We start from the raw sequence: 15,144 nt of genomic DNA on the forward strand, positions 1-15,144 counted from the left end.
GAGCATCTTTATTCACACCACAAGATTAAGAAGAGAGAATTTAGCTGGATTTCTAAAAATTAAAAAGAATAAATATAGGGTGACATCAGCTCTTTAAGCATCCTTGCTCTGTAGACAATGTTGGACATTAAAAACATCTTTAAAGTCCTGAATACTAGTAGCAGTGGGAACTATGCTTCATTTTTTTACCTCCCTGCTAAAATTCCAGCCCTCCTATCAATTTATTTAACCCAATGCAATGGGCTCTACAGTGTGTCTTTGATTTCCAATATAACCACTGCAAGGAGATGAAGGACATAAAGGGCCAGTGAGGGGCCATGCGAGTTGACAGCCAGTTGCTGACTCTGCAGTGGTAGCTTAGAGATCTAGGATTTAAGAGACAGACTCTCTACCTGATCCCTGAGATATTACATATAGCATGCCCACTGCGCCCCCCCCCCCCAAATGGCAGGAGCTTCCCTGGTGGCTCAGTAGTAAAGAATCCTCCTGCCAATGCAGGAGACACAGGTTTGATCCCTGGTCCGGGAAGATCCCACATGCCACGGGGCATCTAAGCCTGTGGGCCACAACTATTGAGCCCATCCTCTGGAGCCCAGGAGCCAAAAGTACTGAGTCCACGTGCCATACTACTGAAGCCTGCACTTTAGAGCCTGTGCTCCACAACAAGAGAAGCCTCCCAATGAGAAGTCCAGGCACCGCACTCCCCACAACTAGAGAGACACCTGCACAGCAACTAAGACCCAGCTCAACCAAAATAAAGAAAGAAAAATTTTTTTAAATGGCAATCACTAATCATTGATCTCACAAGCTATACATTTTAACAAGTATCATAATAACCATTCAGGCTCATGTCAAAAGATTTTCTCACTCAGAAATCTATTCTAACCTAGGGCCCTCTAGTGAGAAGGTCTTTTGGATGCAGAAGAATTTCTCCTAAAATTCAGAAAGTGCATTTTATCAAAGTGAAATTGGCTTTATCATTTTCTGTGAGGAAGCATCCTTAAGCAACTAAAGGTTTGGTAAAACAACTTCTTGCCTTAATTTACCTCAAACCTCTGCTTCTCAGTTGGTGTCAATTATAAATTAATGATTCCTTTCTTAATCACTACTTCCTCTTTTCAATGGAAGACAGGATGCTCATATTTGAGAAGGACCATGTCTCTTCACGAAGACCTGTAAGAGTTCATGAGGCAACCTGATGCAGGATATTGATCTATTAGACATCTTTCAACTCTTTTCCTAAGGAAATAGACTTTGAGACTCTTAATAATGGGTTTTTCATTTGACATTCGTGTGTATGAATTTAATGGAGACCAAAATTCCATCAAGAAAGGGGCATTACTGCAATGGAATTATAAACATAGTTTTAAAATAGTTAGGTATATAGTAGCTTCTCAGTGACTTGAAAAATATGAGTCATACATATGATAAGAAATAAGTCCGTTCCCTGGATAGGGAATATAGAAAGGATGACTTTGTCACTTAACAGTCATGTGGACTTGGGAGAATTGATCAACTTACATGAGCTTTACAGGGAAGCAAGGCATGCTGCAGTCCATGGGGTCAGAGTCAGACAAACTGAGGAATGAACAACAACATCAAATTCCTCACTGGAAAAAATAGTGAGAAATCATTGTTCTGCCTACACATGGTATGTATGTTTGTATGCTACAAAGCACTATGTATGTTAGAAATTTATCAATGTCTGTAAATAATACTTATGTTCAAATGATACTGATGTTCATAAGAAACATCTCTTTGTTTACATCTATTTAGAATTTTTAAACATTTAGTATCATATAGACCAAATACTGTGTATTGATCCTTATGATGTTATAGGAAGGGTCAGAATCTTCTCATTTCTCTAATGAGTACAAAATGAGGGTGCCACATGCCTTAACCAGCTGTGATTTAGTGAATTACAACCATAGGTGGATTTGACTTCAGGATTCCATTGCATTGCAAATATGACCTTTTTCAAACTTCAGAGACTTAACTCTCCTTGAAAGTGGAACTGTCCAAGGGACACAGTGAAAACATGAATTTTAGCAGTCAATAGATGCTAAGAACTGAGATTAAGAACCCAAAACACACAGTCAGCTATGATTTCATAAGACTTTCAAGAGTATTCTATATTTTATATAGCAATATTATCATCCATATTTTATATATTATGACAGTGAAGCTCAAATGACTTGCCTAAGGTCATGTAACTGATCAGTGTTAGAGGTGGTACCTGAATTAAGGACATCCGGTTCATAGTCTCCTACTTGTATTTTCATTTCATGCTATAGACCCCCGAGCCACTGAGCTGGCTTTTCTTTCAAATAATTATATTCTCAACTTGTTAATCCCTTAACAAGTAATTTTTGACAGAATGATACATATTTAAGTATATTGGTTTTTTCAAGCAGCACTTTTGGGTGCTTTCAAAAAACTACATTCTAATCACCATCGATACCATTATGATTCCTGTCATTAACATTGAATGGATGGATATACTATGGTAGAAAAAACCAGAGGCCCTCCCTTCCCCCATCCATTACAAAGCTCACTGAAAAAATGAAAGTTGCTCAGTCATGTCCGACTCTTTCTGACCCCATGGACTATACAAGTCCATGGAATTTTCCAGGCAAGAATACTGGAGTGGGTAGCCTTTCCCTTCTCCAGGGGATCTTCCTAACCCAGGGATCGAACCCAGGTCTCCCACATCACAGGCAGATTCTTTACCAGCTGAGCCACAGGGGAAACCCAAGAATACTGGAGAGGGTAGCCTATTCCTTCTCCAGAGGACCTTCCCAACCCAGGAATTGAACTGGGGTCTCCTGCATTGCAGGCAGATTCTTTACCAACTGAGCTATCAGGGAAGCTCCACAAAGCTCATTATCTAAGCAATAATTGTACACATGTATACATGCAATGGTGACAAGCTCTTTGAATCAAAGTTGCTGAGTAGTAAAGAAATCTGTAATAGGGAGAGTTGACAGAGTCATGCAGGTTAGGAAAGCCCTTCTTGAGGAAATGACATTTGAAAAGAGATTTGAGAAATAAGATAGGCAAAAAAGACAAAATGAGAGGCATGAGCACTCTCTGGGATTATGCAAAATGGCAAATGTGAGGGACTAAAAAAAGACCAATATGGTTAGAAGAGAAGGAATAAGATGAAGGACAATGTGCTGCTGCTGCTGCTGCTGCAAGTCGCTTCAGTTGTGTCCGACTCTGTGCGACCACATAGACGGCAGCCCACTAGGCTCCCTCGTCTCTGGGATTCTCCAGGCAAGAACACTGGAGTGGGTTGCCATTTCCTTCTCCAATGCATGAAAGTGAAAAGTGAAAGTGAAGTCACTCAGTCGTGTCTGACTCTTAGCGACCCCATGGACTGCAGCCTACCAGGCTCCTCCATCCATGGAATTTTCCAGGCAAGAGTACTGGAGTGGGGTGCCATTGCCTTCTCCGGAAGGACAATGTAGGCATGGGCCAGACCATGTGGCACTTTCAGATCACGTTAAGTACTTTTCTTGTTCTACCTAAATATCAATAGAGAGTCATCATGTTAATCAGAGGGCATGACATAATCAGATTTTGATTTCTGAATAATTGTTCTGGCTGCAGTGTAATAATGAAGTGGTGGAGGATCTGCTGTTGGTGCGGGTAGAGAAGTAAGGTAACTATTGCTGCAATCCAAGCAAGAGATAGGCTAGCTAAACTAGGGTCATGGAGGCTGAGACAGAAAGAAGTGGACAGACTTGGTAAATATTTGAGAGAGAAAATCAATAGGGCTAGGTAAAGACTGAATACGGTAGGTGATGGAGAGACAGTCTTAGAGTTGATGCCTTAGCTTTTGTTTGGTGATAATGAAATAGGAGCAGCAGAACAGAAACAAGATTTGAAGGAAGTATTATTGGTTTGGACATGTGGACTTTATGGAACCTTTGAGACATTCAATGGGAATTGTTTAGGAAGAAGTTGGATGTGTAAGTCTGCATGAAAGTGAAAGTGAAGTCGCTCAGTCGTCTCCGACTCTTTGCGACCCCATGGACTGTAGCCTACTGGGCTCCTCCGTCCATGGGATTATCCAGGCAAGAATACTGGAGTGGGTTGCCATTTCCTTCTCCAGGGGATCTTCCCAACCCAGGGATCGAACCCAGGTCTCCTGCATTGCAGGCAGACGCTTTAACCTCTGAGCCAATATATTTGTGTGTCATCTGCATAAAAGGAAAATGCAAGTTATAGATGTGTATAGTATTGTCTAAGAGAGTGTAGAATGAGAAGATGAGAGGACCTAGAATACAAACTTTAGAAAATCCAACTAATATAACCCAGGAGGATGAGGAAACGCTTGCCAAGGAGACAATACACTAGGCAAGCCACGGGTGTACTGTGTCACAGGGTCTAGAGAAGAAAGCCCTTGAAGAGAACAGAATGGTGGCTGCTAGGGGTGGAGGACAGGGACAAATGAGGAGCTGCTAATCACTGGGTATAGTTTCAGTGATGTAAGATGAGTAAGTTCTAGAGATGCACTGTATAGTTTTGAGCCTACGGTTAAGAACATTGTAGCTTACACTAAAAAATCTGTTGAGAGAGTAAATTTCAAGCAAAGAGCTCTTTCCACAATAAAATAAAAATAAATTTAAATAAAAGAAGGGAAAAGAGATGTTAAGTGCCATGGAAATGTCAAGTAAGATGACAACAGAAAAAATATCCTTCGGCCTTAGTTACAAGGAATTCATTGGCAAACTCAGGGAGAGCCGTTTCTATAGATTGACAGAGCTGGAATCCAAACTGAGGAGAGCTGAGAAGTATAATGAGGTTACATTAGGTCTTCTCTAAAGTTCCCTCCAACTCTAAAATAATATATACTTTGATTTCATGCTGCTAGCCAGAGTCTCCCTTTGTCACAGGTTTCCCTACTCACCCTACTCTCGGTTACAAACATTGAAAGAAATGACTGGCAAAGAGTTTATTACTTGAAGCATCATTACAACCTCAAACACTTTTTGGACAAATAATCTTCCTATACTTTTACATATATAGTTTCGCTTTTGGAAAGAATCTTGAGCACAAAAAAAATCTTGTATGATTTTTCCATAGCACCAACTGAAGAAATATGTTTCCAGGAATTGATTTTATTTTTTGGGTCAGGACTGCAGGGATAAAATCAGGTCTAGAGTTTCCATGTGGATGAATTTGGAAGTGAACAGATTCAAACTGCAGTCCAGGGATGTCTCACTTTACACTAGACTGTTTTTCTTTTAAACTCAATCACTTTTTTCTGGGTTTTGTGAGTTAAGAACACACTTTCAAAGAACTGATTTTGTATGTAAACAGAATGCTTGTGCACTGCTGCTTTTCATCTAAAGAAAGGTCCTATATTCTCACTGTCTTGGTGAGATAGAAATCTGATAAAAGGGCATACATAACATTGCCACTCAAAGTGTGATCAGTGGGGCCAGCACCATCAACATCAGCTAGGAACTTGTTAGAAATGCAGAATCTCAGGCACCACCTCAGACCTACCAGATCAGATTATGCATTTCAATAAGACCATCAAGTGATTTATGTTAAGATTAAAAGGTAAAAAGAATGTGCATTTTTCCTTAGAATTTCCTTTTTAAAATCACAGAATTCCTTGTTACTCTGCTATGATATTTAAACTTATCCATGCACATATTAGTCATTTATGGAATAAAAACTAATCATTTTATTTTATTTTAAAATTAAGACCTGCAGTGGAGTGCCAAGGAGATGGACAAAGTATATTTTGCAGACAAACAGTAGGTTACTCACCCAGCTCATGGCAGAACATGAATTTTTCATCTCCCCTTGCCAGAAGTTGATAATTACTTACAGTGAACTATTTATCCTTCCTCTTTTTTATTAATAATATTTGTAAGTTTAATTTGAAATAGCAAGGTTACCTGTCATGCTTTTTGTACAGGATTTATAAACTTGCACTATTTTCTGTCTCTTTAGCCAATTTAGGAGAAGAACATTTACACTTTATGACTCATCCCTGGTGATTAACATCTGTAATGGGCAGAAGAAACTCAACCTGCAGTCTCACCCTTCCTTGCTCCAGCTCTTACTGGGAGCCCTAGTCTAACCTTTAACCAGGGCAGGAAAAGATTGCTACTGCCCCCTGCCGGCCCATTTTATTTTTTCTTTATTACAAATCCGTGACTTGAAGAGGAAGCCCAAGGATTTTGAGCCGCTAAAGAAAGCTCAGTGAAGGGGCTTTCCCTAGTAAAGAAGTAGAGAGATTCTTTGGGAACAGGCAGCTAAAATCAAATGAAAACACTCAAGGGGCGAGGAAGGTATAAAGGGCTTCTAAATTAAATTATCGATCCTCAAGAATCATTTTCTGCATATGGGTTTCTCTATGCCAAGGAAATGTCCCCTCCTTTTCAGTACAGGATTCCTCTTTTGCCTCTAGGTTCCACTGATAAGGAGTAGACTACCCACTTCCCTACTGTAATTTCAGTACTATCGATTCTGTTCTCTGCTTCGCCCAATTTTCTTTTCCCACGCCTAGATCGTATTCCCTTCTTTTTTTCAGCCTCAAACTCCCGTCCCACCCACCCACCAACAGACTCGCATTTCCAGGAGCTCAGACCCTAGCCTCCTTCACCCTCTCCATCTATCCTGACCTCTGCTCCTCTCTGGTCATCACCGCACCCCTTCAGCAACCCTTCGCTGAACAGCCAGTCACTCCTTGCCTTCAAATAGCAGGCATGTCCGCTCTGGAATGCCTCTCCCCGACCCCCGCCCCAAGCGACTGAAAAAGGAAACATGCGCACTTCAGAGCTAGGAGCTGTCCGAGTGCTGAAATTTATCGGCTGGGTAAGATCACGTCTCCGTCTCTGTAGCCCTCATTCCAGCACAGGATCTCAGCAATTTTGCCCTCTTCTTCCTACCCACTCTAGCACGCAGAGTCCTTTCTTATCCCTCATTTGCAACTTCTTTTAAAAAGAGAACATTTTCTAGAGAAAAGAGATTCGCTAAATAGAAAGGACATAAAACAAAAGCCACTGCAACCGACTTCCAGCATGGCATTGTCACCAGCCCCCTTTGCATGGTGATGCGATTAAGGTAGCAGCATTTTTATTATTCAAGAAAAGCAGCTGGGGATCCATCAGTTCTAAGGCTTTGTCTCTCCTGGGTTAACTGATGGTCCTAAGCCCCCGTTTGACCTGACCATGATGCCTAGTACTGGCACTTTTTGTTTTTTCTCAGCAAACTGTACAAACCCAAATCTCTTTTTGATTTTCAAGGAAACTAGATTCCTGCCAAATTTTGAGTCTGGACAATAAATAGATACTTTGCCCTAGCTTCTTTCTGGAATCATTTCGGGAATATTTTCCACAAGCATCACAGATACAGGAATGAACCGGCAGCTAGTGAACATTTTGACAACCTTGTTTGCATTTTTCTTAGAGACAAACCACTTCAGGTAGGTGAAACGACTTTGCATGCTGATATTTTCCACAGGAAAACTGTTTGAAAGAGAATGTGCCATGTAATTTTTATCTATTTTTCTATGTCCTGGACCATATTATGCTAATTTTATAAAGGAGAGTTAGAGTTCTTTTGTTCTTTTAAAAAGCTTAATTATGGTGGGAAGGTGGTAAATTTTCACAAAGGCAAGTTTTATGATGCATAATCCTACTTTATGCACTTGAATGCTTTTTCACAGCCAATGTGGTATTAAGATACTCTGATGAGTTGCATGCTCTTTATATTTCTATATAATGGTGATTTTTTTGTTTTCAAATTCTTCTGCAAGTCATTTAAAGGGATTATTGAATGCAATGCTTTTCATATGGTGCAACTGATTGAATTAATTTGCTAGGAGCCTGCTCATTTTATAGAAAATATAAAAGAACCCAAATTCTTAGCCAACTTGGGACTTCTATTGTATTTCAATAACTAGATGCATACTATGAGAACTACAATTCAGGAAATTTCTTGAAACATCAAAAACATTTAAAAACTCATGCTATCACTGTAGTCTACTGTTCAATAAATTTAGAAATGTTATTGCCTATCAAAACTAAATTAGTATGACATCTTTGTATTTATCCATGCATGAGAAATGGACTATGCATAATTAAAATAAGCAAGAAATCATTATTTGCATGCTTGCATTTTCTACTTAATTTATAAATCATTTAATAAATTGATACCTCAAAATATCAGATTATTAGCAGTAAGTGAAATAGCCATCCTAATAGCTAAGAGGTTCTAAGACAAGATAGAGATAAGAGATGTTCGTACAACAAAGTATAGGACTCTTCATTTAATTTTCACCAAATTTTATGGTATTTTTTCACAGAACCAAGAGAAATGGAACATATAGCAATAATGCTATGAGTACTGGGAAAACCCTCTATGTTCCTTTCAGGTTCACACCTCCTACTATGATTAAGAAAAATCGTAGGCTGGGTTTTATTAGAATCATCATCATCATCATCTTCATCACCACCATCACCATTATAATCAAATAATACTTGATTAATCAGATGAATCTGCTTATGGGAATGTGAGTATTTCTAGGTGATTGTATCAATTTTAACTTTTACCAAATGTTTGTATCATCTTTGCACTTATATTTAATATTACTTCTTTGAAAAACTGTCAAGAATGTGGTATTTTCTTAGTGATAAGAATTAACAAGATTATTTGTTAAACTATTGAAAATAAAGCTTGAAAATACATACTTTGTGGAAGAAATCAACATTCAGTCAACAACTATGCATTGTGAAAGAATTCATTTCATTACAAACCAAATATGCTCTTTTTATAAGCCTTTTAAGGAAAATAAAAATCTGAGAAGTTGTCCAATTACCATTTAGTGTCTTAACAATGCAAAAGACAAACTGATTTAGAAGTTCTTTTTCATGAACACTTTACTAGAAAGTCAACAATTTAAATGCTAATATATAAATAACAATGATAAAATAGAAGTACAGACATGCTCACTGTTGACCTATTTTAGAATGAAGTTAAATTTACAAGTGAAGATTTTCTTTTAGACAACACATTGAAAATAGCAGAAAGTTGGAACAGAATCTAGCAGGTGAGAAAATAAGCAATGGGATAATTAGTTCATGGTTTACTTTGTTCTGCCCATCTTATTATATATATGTAGAGGACTTACATTAGGGGCTGAAATGCTGGAAGAATATTTTGAAAATCATGGGGAAATGAGACAATCACATAAATTTTAGAAATTATCATCATTTCCCTGATGACACTAGAAAGAGCTTTATATATCCATAAAACCTATAACCTAAAGCTATGCATGCTGTGTCATCTTAAACATCTTATGGCGAAGTTTGGTAACTTAGGAAATATGACTCAGGATTTATACCACTTAAAGTTACCTCAAGACCATATACAAGTTAGGAAGTTGACCAAAAAGTTTATAATTTTTTTCTTCTTATTAACATATCAAATATATTTATAAAACACGATGTCAAACATTGTGTGAACATTAGTTCTCAGGTGATAAGAATGGAATTGTTGCTAAAAGAGTTAATGATGTGTTTAGGGCGGCTTTCTGCAAAGACCATGACTCCAGGTCTGGAAAACAACCTTCACAGACCCTATCTCCTTCAGATTTCTTGGACAAATTAATGGGAAGGACATCAGGATATGATGCAAGAATCAGGCCAAATTTTAAAGGTAGGTTCCACTTAAACTTATGTTAATTAAGTCTATGGGAAGTCCAGATGCTTGAATACACTGAAAACAAGTTTTCAGGACTTCTTATTACGAAATGAAAACAAAAAGCACAGTATTCATTTCATTTTCCCATTCTTTCGAACTAGTTGATTTAATAGCTTAAATTTTATGTGTTGTTTGCACACAAACACATAAACTTGCAAAAACTTTCCTCATTTGTGTTATGTTCCACAAGAAAAACTAAAACCTGAGATTATTGCCACATTCCCTATGTTATCTTGAGTGGGAGTGTGACCAGAAACGAATATAAGAGCAAATGATGGACGTGATTCATATGAACGATTACACCAAGGTCTTTGGTTTGGGTTTTAAATATCTACTCCTAAAATGAAGTTTAAAATTCAATATATAACATGCCATTATATATACTTTCAAGCCCTCATTTTTAAACCTTGTAAAGGCTCTAATTGAATATATTACAAACTATTGGGTCCTCTTGTTTAAGCATTCTCATTGTTTATTTGAAATTATTTATCAGAAATTAACAAAGAAGATCATAGAATTGTAAAGTGCCTATGTCAAATATGGTGGATACTTTCTTTGTTCAATTAGAAACAAACCAAAAACTTTGGTGTTTTTGTATGTTTAGCATTACAAAAATGTAATTAATAGTCTGCAAAAATTACTTTTGATATATTTGATTAATTTTTATTCTGAATCAGAAAAATACTGAAATAAGAAAGAACCAGTTATTTATTGAATTGTTTTGATGTTTTAATTTTAAAACGTATTTTAAATAAGTGCATTTTATTTTGTAATTTAATTTAAAATAATGCTGTGTGAAATATTTATAATATTTTATAAAATGATAAACCTATGATAGTCTAGGTATTATGTCATAATTCATGCATTGCTTTGGTTTTGCTTATTAACTATTTAATTGGATTGCTTTCTTTGAGGGTTGATTAATTTTTATTATTGGCAAATATGAGCATGAAAACTAAATTCTAAATTCCTATCTTTTTTAAATGTTGCACCTCTGAATATACCCAGTGAAGGGCACATTACTTAAAGAAACATATAAGATTTTGGACAAAACAAATATTTTGATTTATAGATTAAATATAAAAAAGAGACAACAGAACTTAGTTCAAAGCTCAATTTTCCTAAAAATTTTCATGTTCACCCCATTTCATATTAATTTTATGGTTACTGGAAGTCAATATTTGAAATGAAATCCTATGAGTAACTAGTTGAGAATCAGCTTTGTCAATGAGACTGCTCACTCATACATTTATTCACTGAGCCATCTAATAACTTTTTAATCTGAACTACACACAAAAAACTAACTACTGCATGCTTTGAAAACTTGAGAGATGTAACAGGTTTGGATGCTACCACCACAAATTTCAGTGGAGAGAGCAGATGTTACATAAATACATGTATAATAATATAATACATAATACTAGATAGAAAGAGATAACTAGTTAATAGTTAAGTAACATTAAGAAGTACAGATAAAATACTACAGGATTCCAACAAAAGGAAAGATGATTTTCTATTAAGCTATTCATGGAAAGTTTCATAGAGAAGGACCAGAGATGGAATTGTTTCAAGTTTATGAGAATCCTGTTTAATAGTAGTTATTAACATTATTTTCCAGAAATAACTTTTTAAAAGGGAAGAAAAATACAAAGAGTAATAAAGCAAACACCCATGTTGCTAGTGCTACTTTCAGTTCAGTTCAGTTCAGTTCAGTTGCTCAGCTATGACCGACTCTGCGACTCCATGGACTGCAGCACGCCAGGCTTCCCTGTCCATCACCAACTCCCGGAGTTTACTCAAACTCATGTCCATGGAGTCGGTGATGCCATCCAACCATCTCATCTTCTGCTGTCCCCTTCTCCTCCCACCTTCAATCTTTCCCAGCATCAGGATCTTTTCTAGTGAGTCAGTTCTTTGCATCTACTTTACGTGACCACAGAGAATAAGCAATACTTTCCACACCGTTTTTTTCTGGTTCTTTTGGGGATGTCACTCTTTGGAAATGACATTTCTCATGATTCTAAAGAATAAATAAATGAGGAGAATATCAAGTATAGCAAAGCATCACCATGTTTTTGAGATCTGTCCTAAAGACCCAAGTACAGGATGTTTCAAAGACTTATCAAAGGGAAATAGGTGAATATAACTTAGGACTCTTAACATTAATGAACTTTACTGACTTTTCTCTCCCTTTCCCTTTAACTCTCACTTCAATGAACCCTGATACTCTTTCCTAAATGTTACTTATATGGACCGTTTATATCAGAACAATTATAGAACAGCTCCCACAATTCTCTTTACTGTGAGGATTTTGGTTTTTCCTGGATGTAAAACATTCCCCACTATTTTAGACAGATGTGATCTTCCCTCATTAGTGTTCCCATGGAAGTTTATATGTCTAATATAGTTCTATTGCATATTTATGATTTATCAACCCATTGCCATACCATACCTTATTTTATATATATAAATATATATATATTTATATATATATATATATATATATATATATATATATAAAGAAACCCTCCTTTTCTCCAGAATGAGGAAATAAGGACCAAGAAAGAAAGGAAAATGCAGATCAATTTTTGAAAATTAGTGCTTACAATAAATTGTAGTAGAAGTTGAGGGCGGAGGGAACATTTTTAAGAAATGAAGTATAATTCACTCATGGTATTTTTTAGTTTTAGGTGTACAGCATAGTGATTCAGGTTTTTTTGCAGATTATATTCCATTATAGGTTACTATCAGATATAGGTTACTATCAGATATTGGCAAGGGGTGGGAACTTCTGAGGAACACACCAGTGGTTCTAGTGACCAGCAAAGATGATTTTAGCTGAGTTGAGGAGAAAGAAATAAAAGAGATAATAAGGAACTTGCAGCAATAAGGAGACTAGGAAAACAATAGTACTTACTATAGCTGATTAGCAATGTATCAATGAGAAATTTTATATAGTAGATAGATATGAAAGGTGATTAGGAAATGTGATTGTATCTGGAATAGTGACAGACTCCCTGTAAATGCCCAAACCAAACTATGATAACAATAAACATGGTGGCAATGAAGACAATGATACGGAAAATAACAATAATGATGATTAATAAGAAGACAAAAGGGCAAAATCTGACCACAAGAATACAAGCAAAAGCCAAATATGCGCTGTTGAGAAAAAGGGAATGGCTTTTCTAGAAGCTGTAAGAAATAACAGCATATTTCTCTGTTTTCTTTTTGATGCCATGTACTGGCATGGGAAAAAAAGTGTATATGCACAATTTTTTTTATTGGAAGAAATTTTCATGCATACTTTCAAGTCAGTAAAATACTTCATGTCTATTCCATATCCCTAATGGGCTCTGAAAGATGTCATAATGGGCATATATACAAGGAAGGAAGATGGATGTATGCTAGAAAAGGGAGCCAGAAATGATTCAGACTTAGACTCTGTAATTGAGAGCCATTCTTAGAAACTATCGAAAAAAAATAGCTTTTCTGATGTGCTGAAGCATAGTGTATAAACAAAGTCATGAGTCAGAGCTGCCAATTGCATTCCATCTATGAGATCCACAGAGACTTGGGTCAGATCTCGTCAAAACATAAATTTTGAAAATCCTCACTTCAGATAAAAACACAAGCTATATCTACTCACAATTACCTGTGTTGAAACCATGGTAAATGTCGATTCTGTGTCAACAGAGAAGCCTTTTTCCCCACTGGGGTGATTTGTCTCATTCTCAGTTGATTTATCATGGTGTTATTCCATCATCCTATCAGATATTCCTTTGTCAGTATTATTGTATCTTGAAAATGCCACTTTAAACATTAAGCTTTTCAAGAAGCCAAATGAAATGCTCAAACCTGGGCAAAATGCATTAGTTCTGATTTTCTCTCTTTGAAACAAAGCCTTTATCTATTTTAACGAAATTTTCTTTGAAAAGAAAATTAACTTAGAGTTATATCCTAAGTTTCATCCCAATGTGAATAAATGCATTTCACCAGAACATTCATTTGGGGATAGGATCTGGAATAGATAATGCCAGGAGATAATTATTCCCTCCACTTTTTTGTTCATGCCACGCACACTGATTTTTTCCCCATATCTGGAGACCTAAATTTGAAAGTGTGATGTGTGACATTAAAACCTACATTTGCATGCAATATGGTTTCCTTTATTTTCCAAGAAGTTATCAGCTCAAAAGGTGTTTCAGATGCAAGTAAGAAACAGATTCACTTCCAAAAACCTCGAGGTCTTCAGGTTTCTCCCCTTGAAAAGTCTCTTGTCTGTAGCCAACAGGAGCTCACATCATGTGTTGTGCTTATCAACCCCTGTAGGGCATGGCCTGGGCATAAATGTCCAGCAGGGACACTTGGAAAGAGTGATTCTCTCAGATGGTGGTAATGAAGCCCTAGCATAATCATTTCTTTGATCACCCTGGTAGATGCAGGCATCAGATATTACCATGGATTCTGAGAAAAAGAATAGAATGCTTACAAGTATCAGAAATATTTTTTGCAGAAGTATTTGACTTGAATGCAGAAAGCAGTCAAAACCTTCAGACACCTAAAAGGGTACAGCCATATTAGAATCACACAACAGGAGATAAAAGGGGGAACTAGTTACTGAAAGGAAAGTCTGGCTGTATCAAAGAGAAATTTATATATGATAGTTTTATTCAGGTATGATGTACATGAAGATTTTTGAATATCCAAAATCTACTAGCCGTGTCACAATTTAGTTTAGCTTCATTTGTATATACTACCCAGAGAAGGCAATGGCACCCCACTCCAGTACTCTTGCCTGGAAAATCCCATGGACGGAGGAGCCTGGTAGGCTATAGTCCATGGGGTCGCTGGGAGTCAGACATGACTGAGCGACTTCACTTTCACTTTTCACTTTCCTGCATTGGAGAAGGAAATGGCAACCCACTCCAGTGTTCTTGCCTGGAGAATCCCAGGGACGGGGAAGCCTGGTGGGCTGCCATCCATGGGGTCGCACAGAGTCGGACACGACTGAAGCGACTTAGCAGCAGCAGCAGCAGTATATACTAGGCTGCTATGATGGGCCTGCAAGGTGCTTGTTAGGAATTTGAGGTAACATCAAGAAGGAGGCATCTACAGTATTCTAACACACTCAGGCAATGTCTACTCCAAAGTATAAGTTCATTTATTGAAAGTATGTCTTCCATCCATGGTGACAGAGTAGTAGAGTGGGAGGGGTCTTGGACTTGGATCCAGAAACCCAGGTACATGTCCTGGTTCAGCCACTTTGGAGAAGAGATGTCTCCATCTCTCTATGACTCAGGTTTTATTCTGACTTTGCTCACCTCATTTGGGTTGTTCTGAATATCCAAAGAAATCATAAATCTGAATGATTTGCTTCTAACTATTAAAATTATTACAAGTAATTTGTATTAT

General features: G+C 37.1%; 1 protein-coding gene across 2 annotated transcripts in view; it reads left to right on the forward strand.

The window, feature by feature from the left end:
* The first annotated feature begins 7,382 nt into the window (after positions 1-7,382).
* The window catches only part of GLRA2 (glycine receptor alpha 2), a 202,538-nt gene continuing 194,776 nt past the window's right edge, over positions 7,383-15,144 (forward strand). For both annotated transcript variants that reach the window (XM_055563480.1, XM_055563481.1), the window contains exons 1-2: positions 7,383-7,450; positions 9,551-9,684. In XM_055563480.1, coding sequence (XP_055419455.1) covers positions 7,383-7,450; positions 9,551-9,684 — 202 coding nt within the window. The remainder of the gene's footprint in view (positions 7,451-9,550; positions 9,685-15,144) is intronic.

This window comes from Bubalus kerabau, chromosome X, assembly GCF_029407905.1.
Source record: "Bubalus kerabau isolate K-KA32 ecotype Philippines breed swamp buffalo chromosome X, PCC_UOA_SB_1v2, whole genome shotgun sequence".
In the NCBI taxonomy this organism is placed as follows: Eukaryota; Metazoa; Chordata; class Mammalia; order Artiodactyla; family Bovidae; genus Bubalus; species Bubalus kerabau.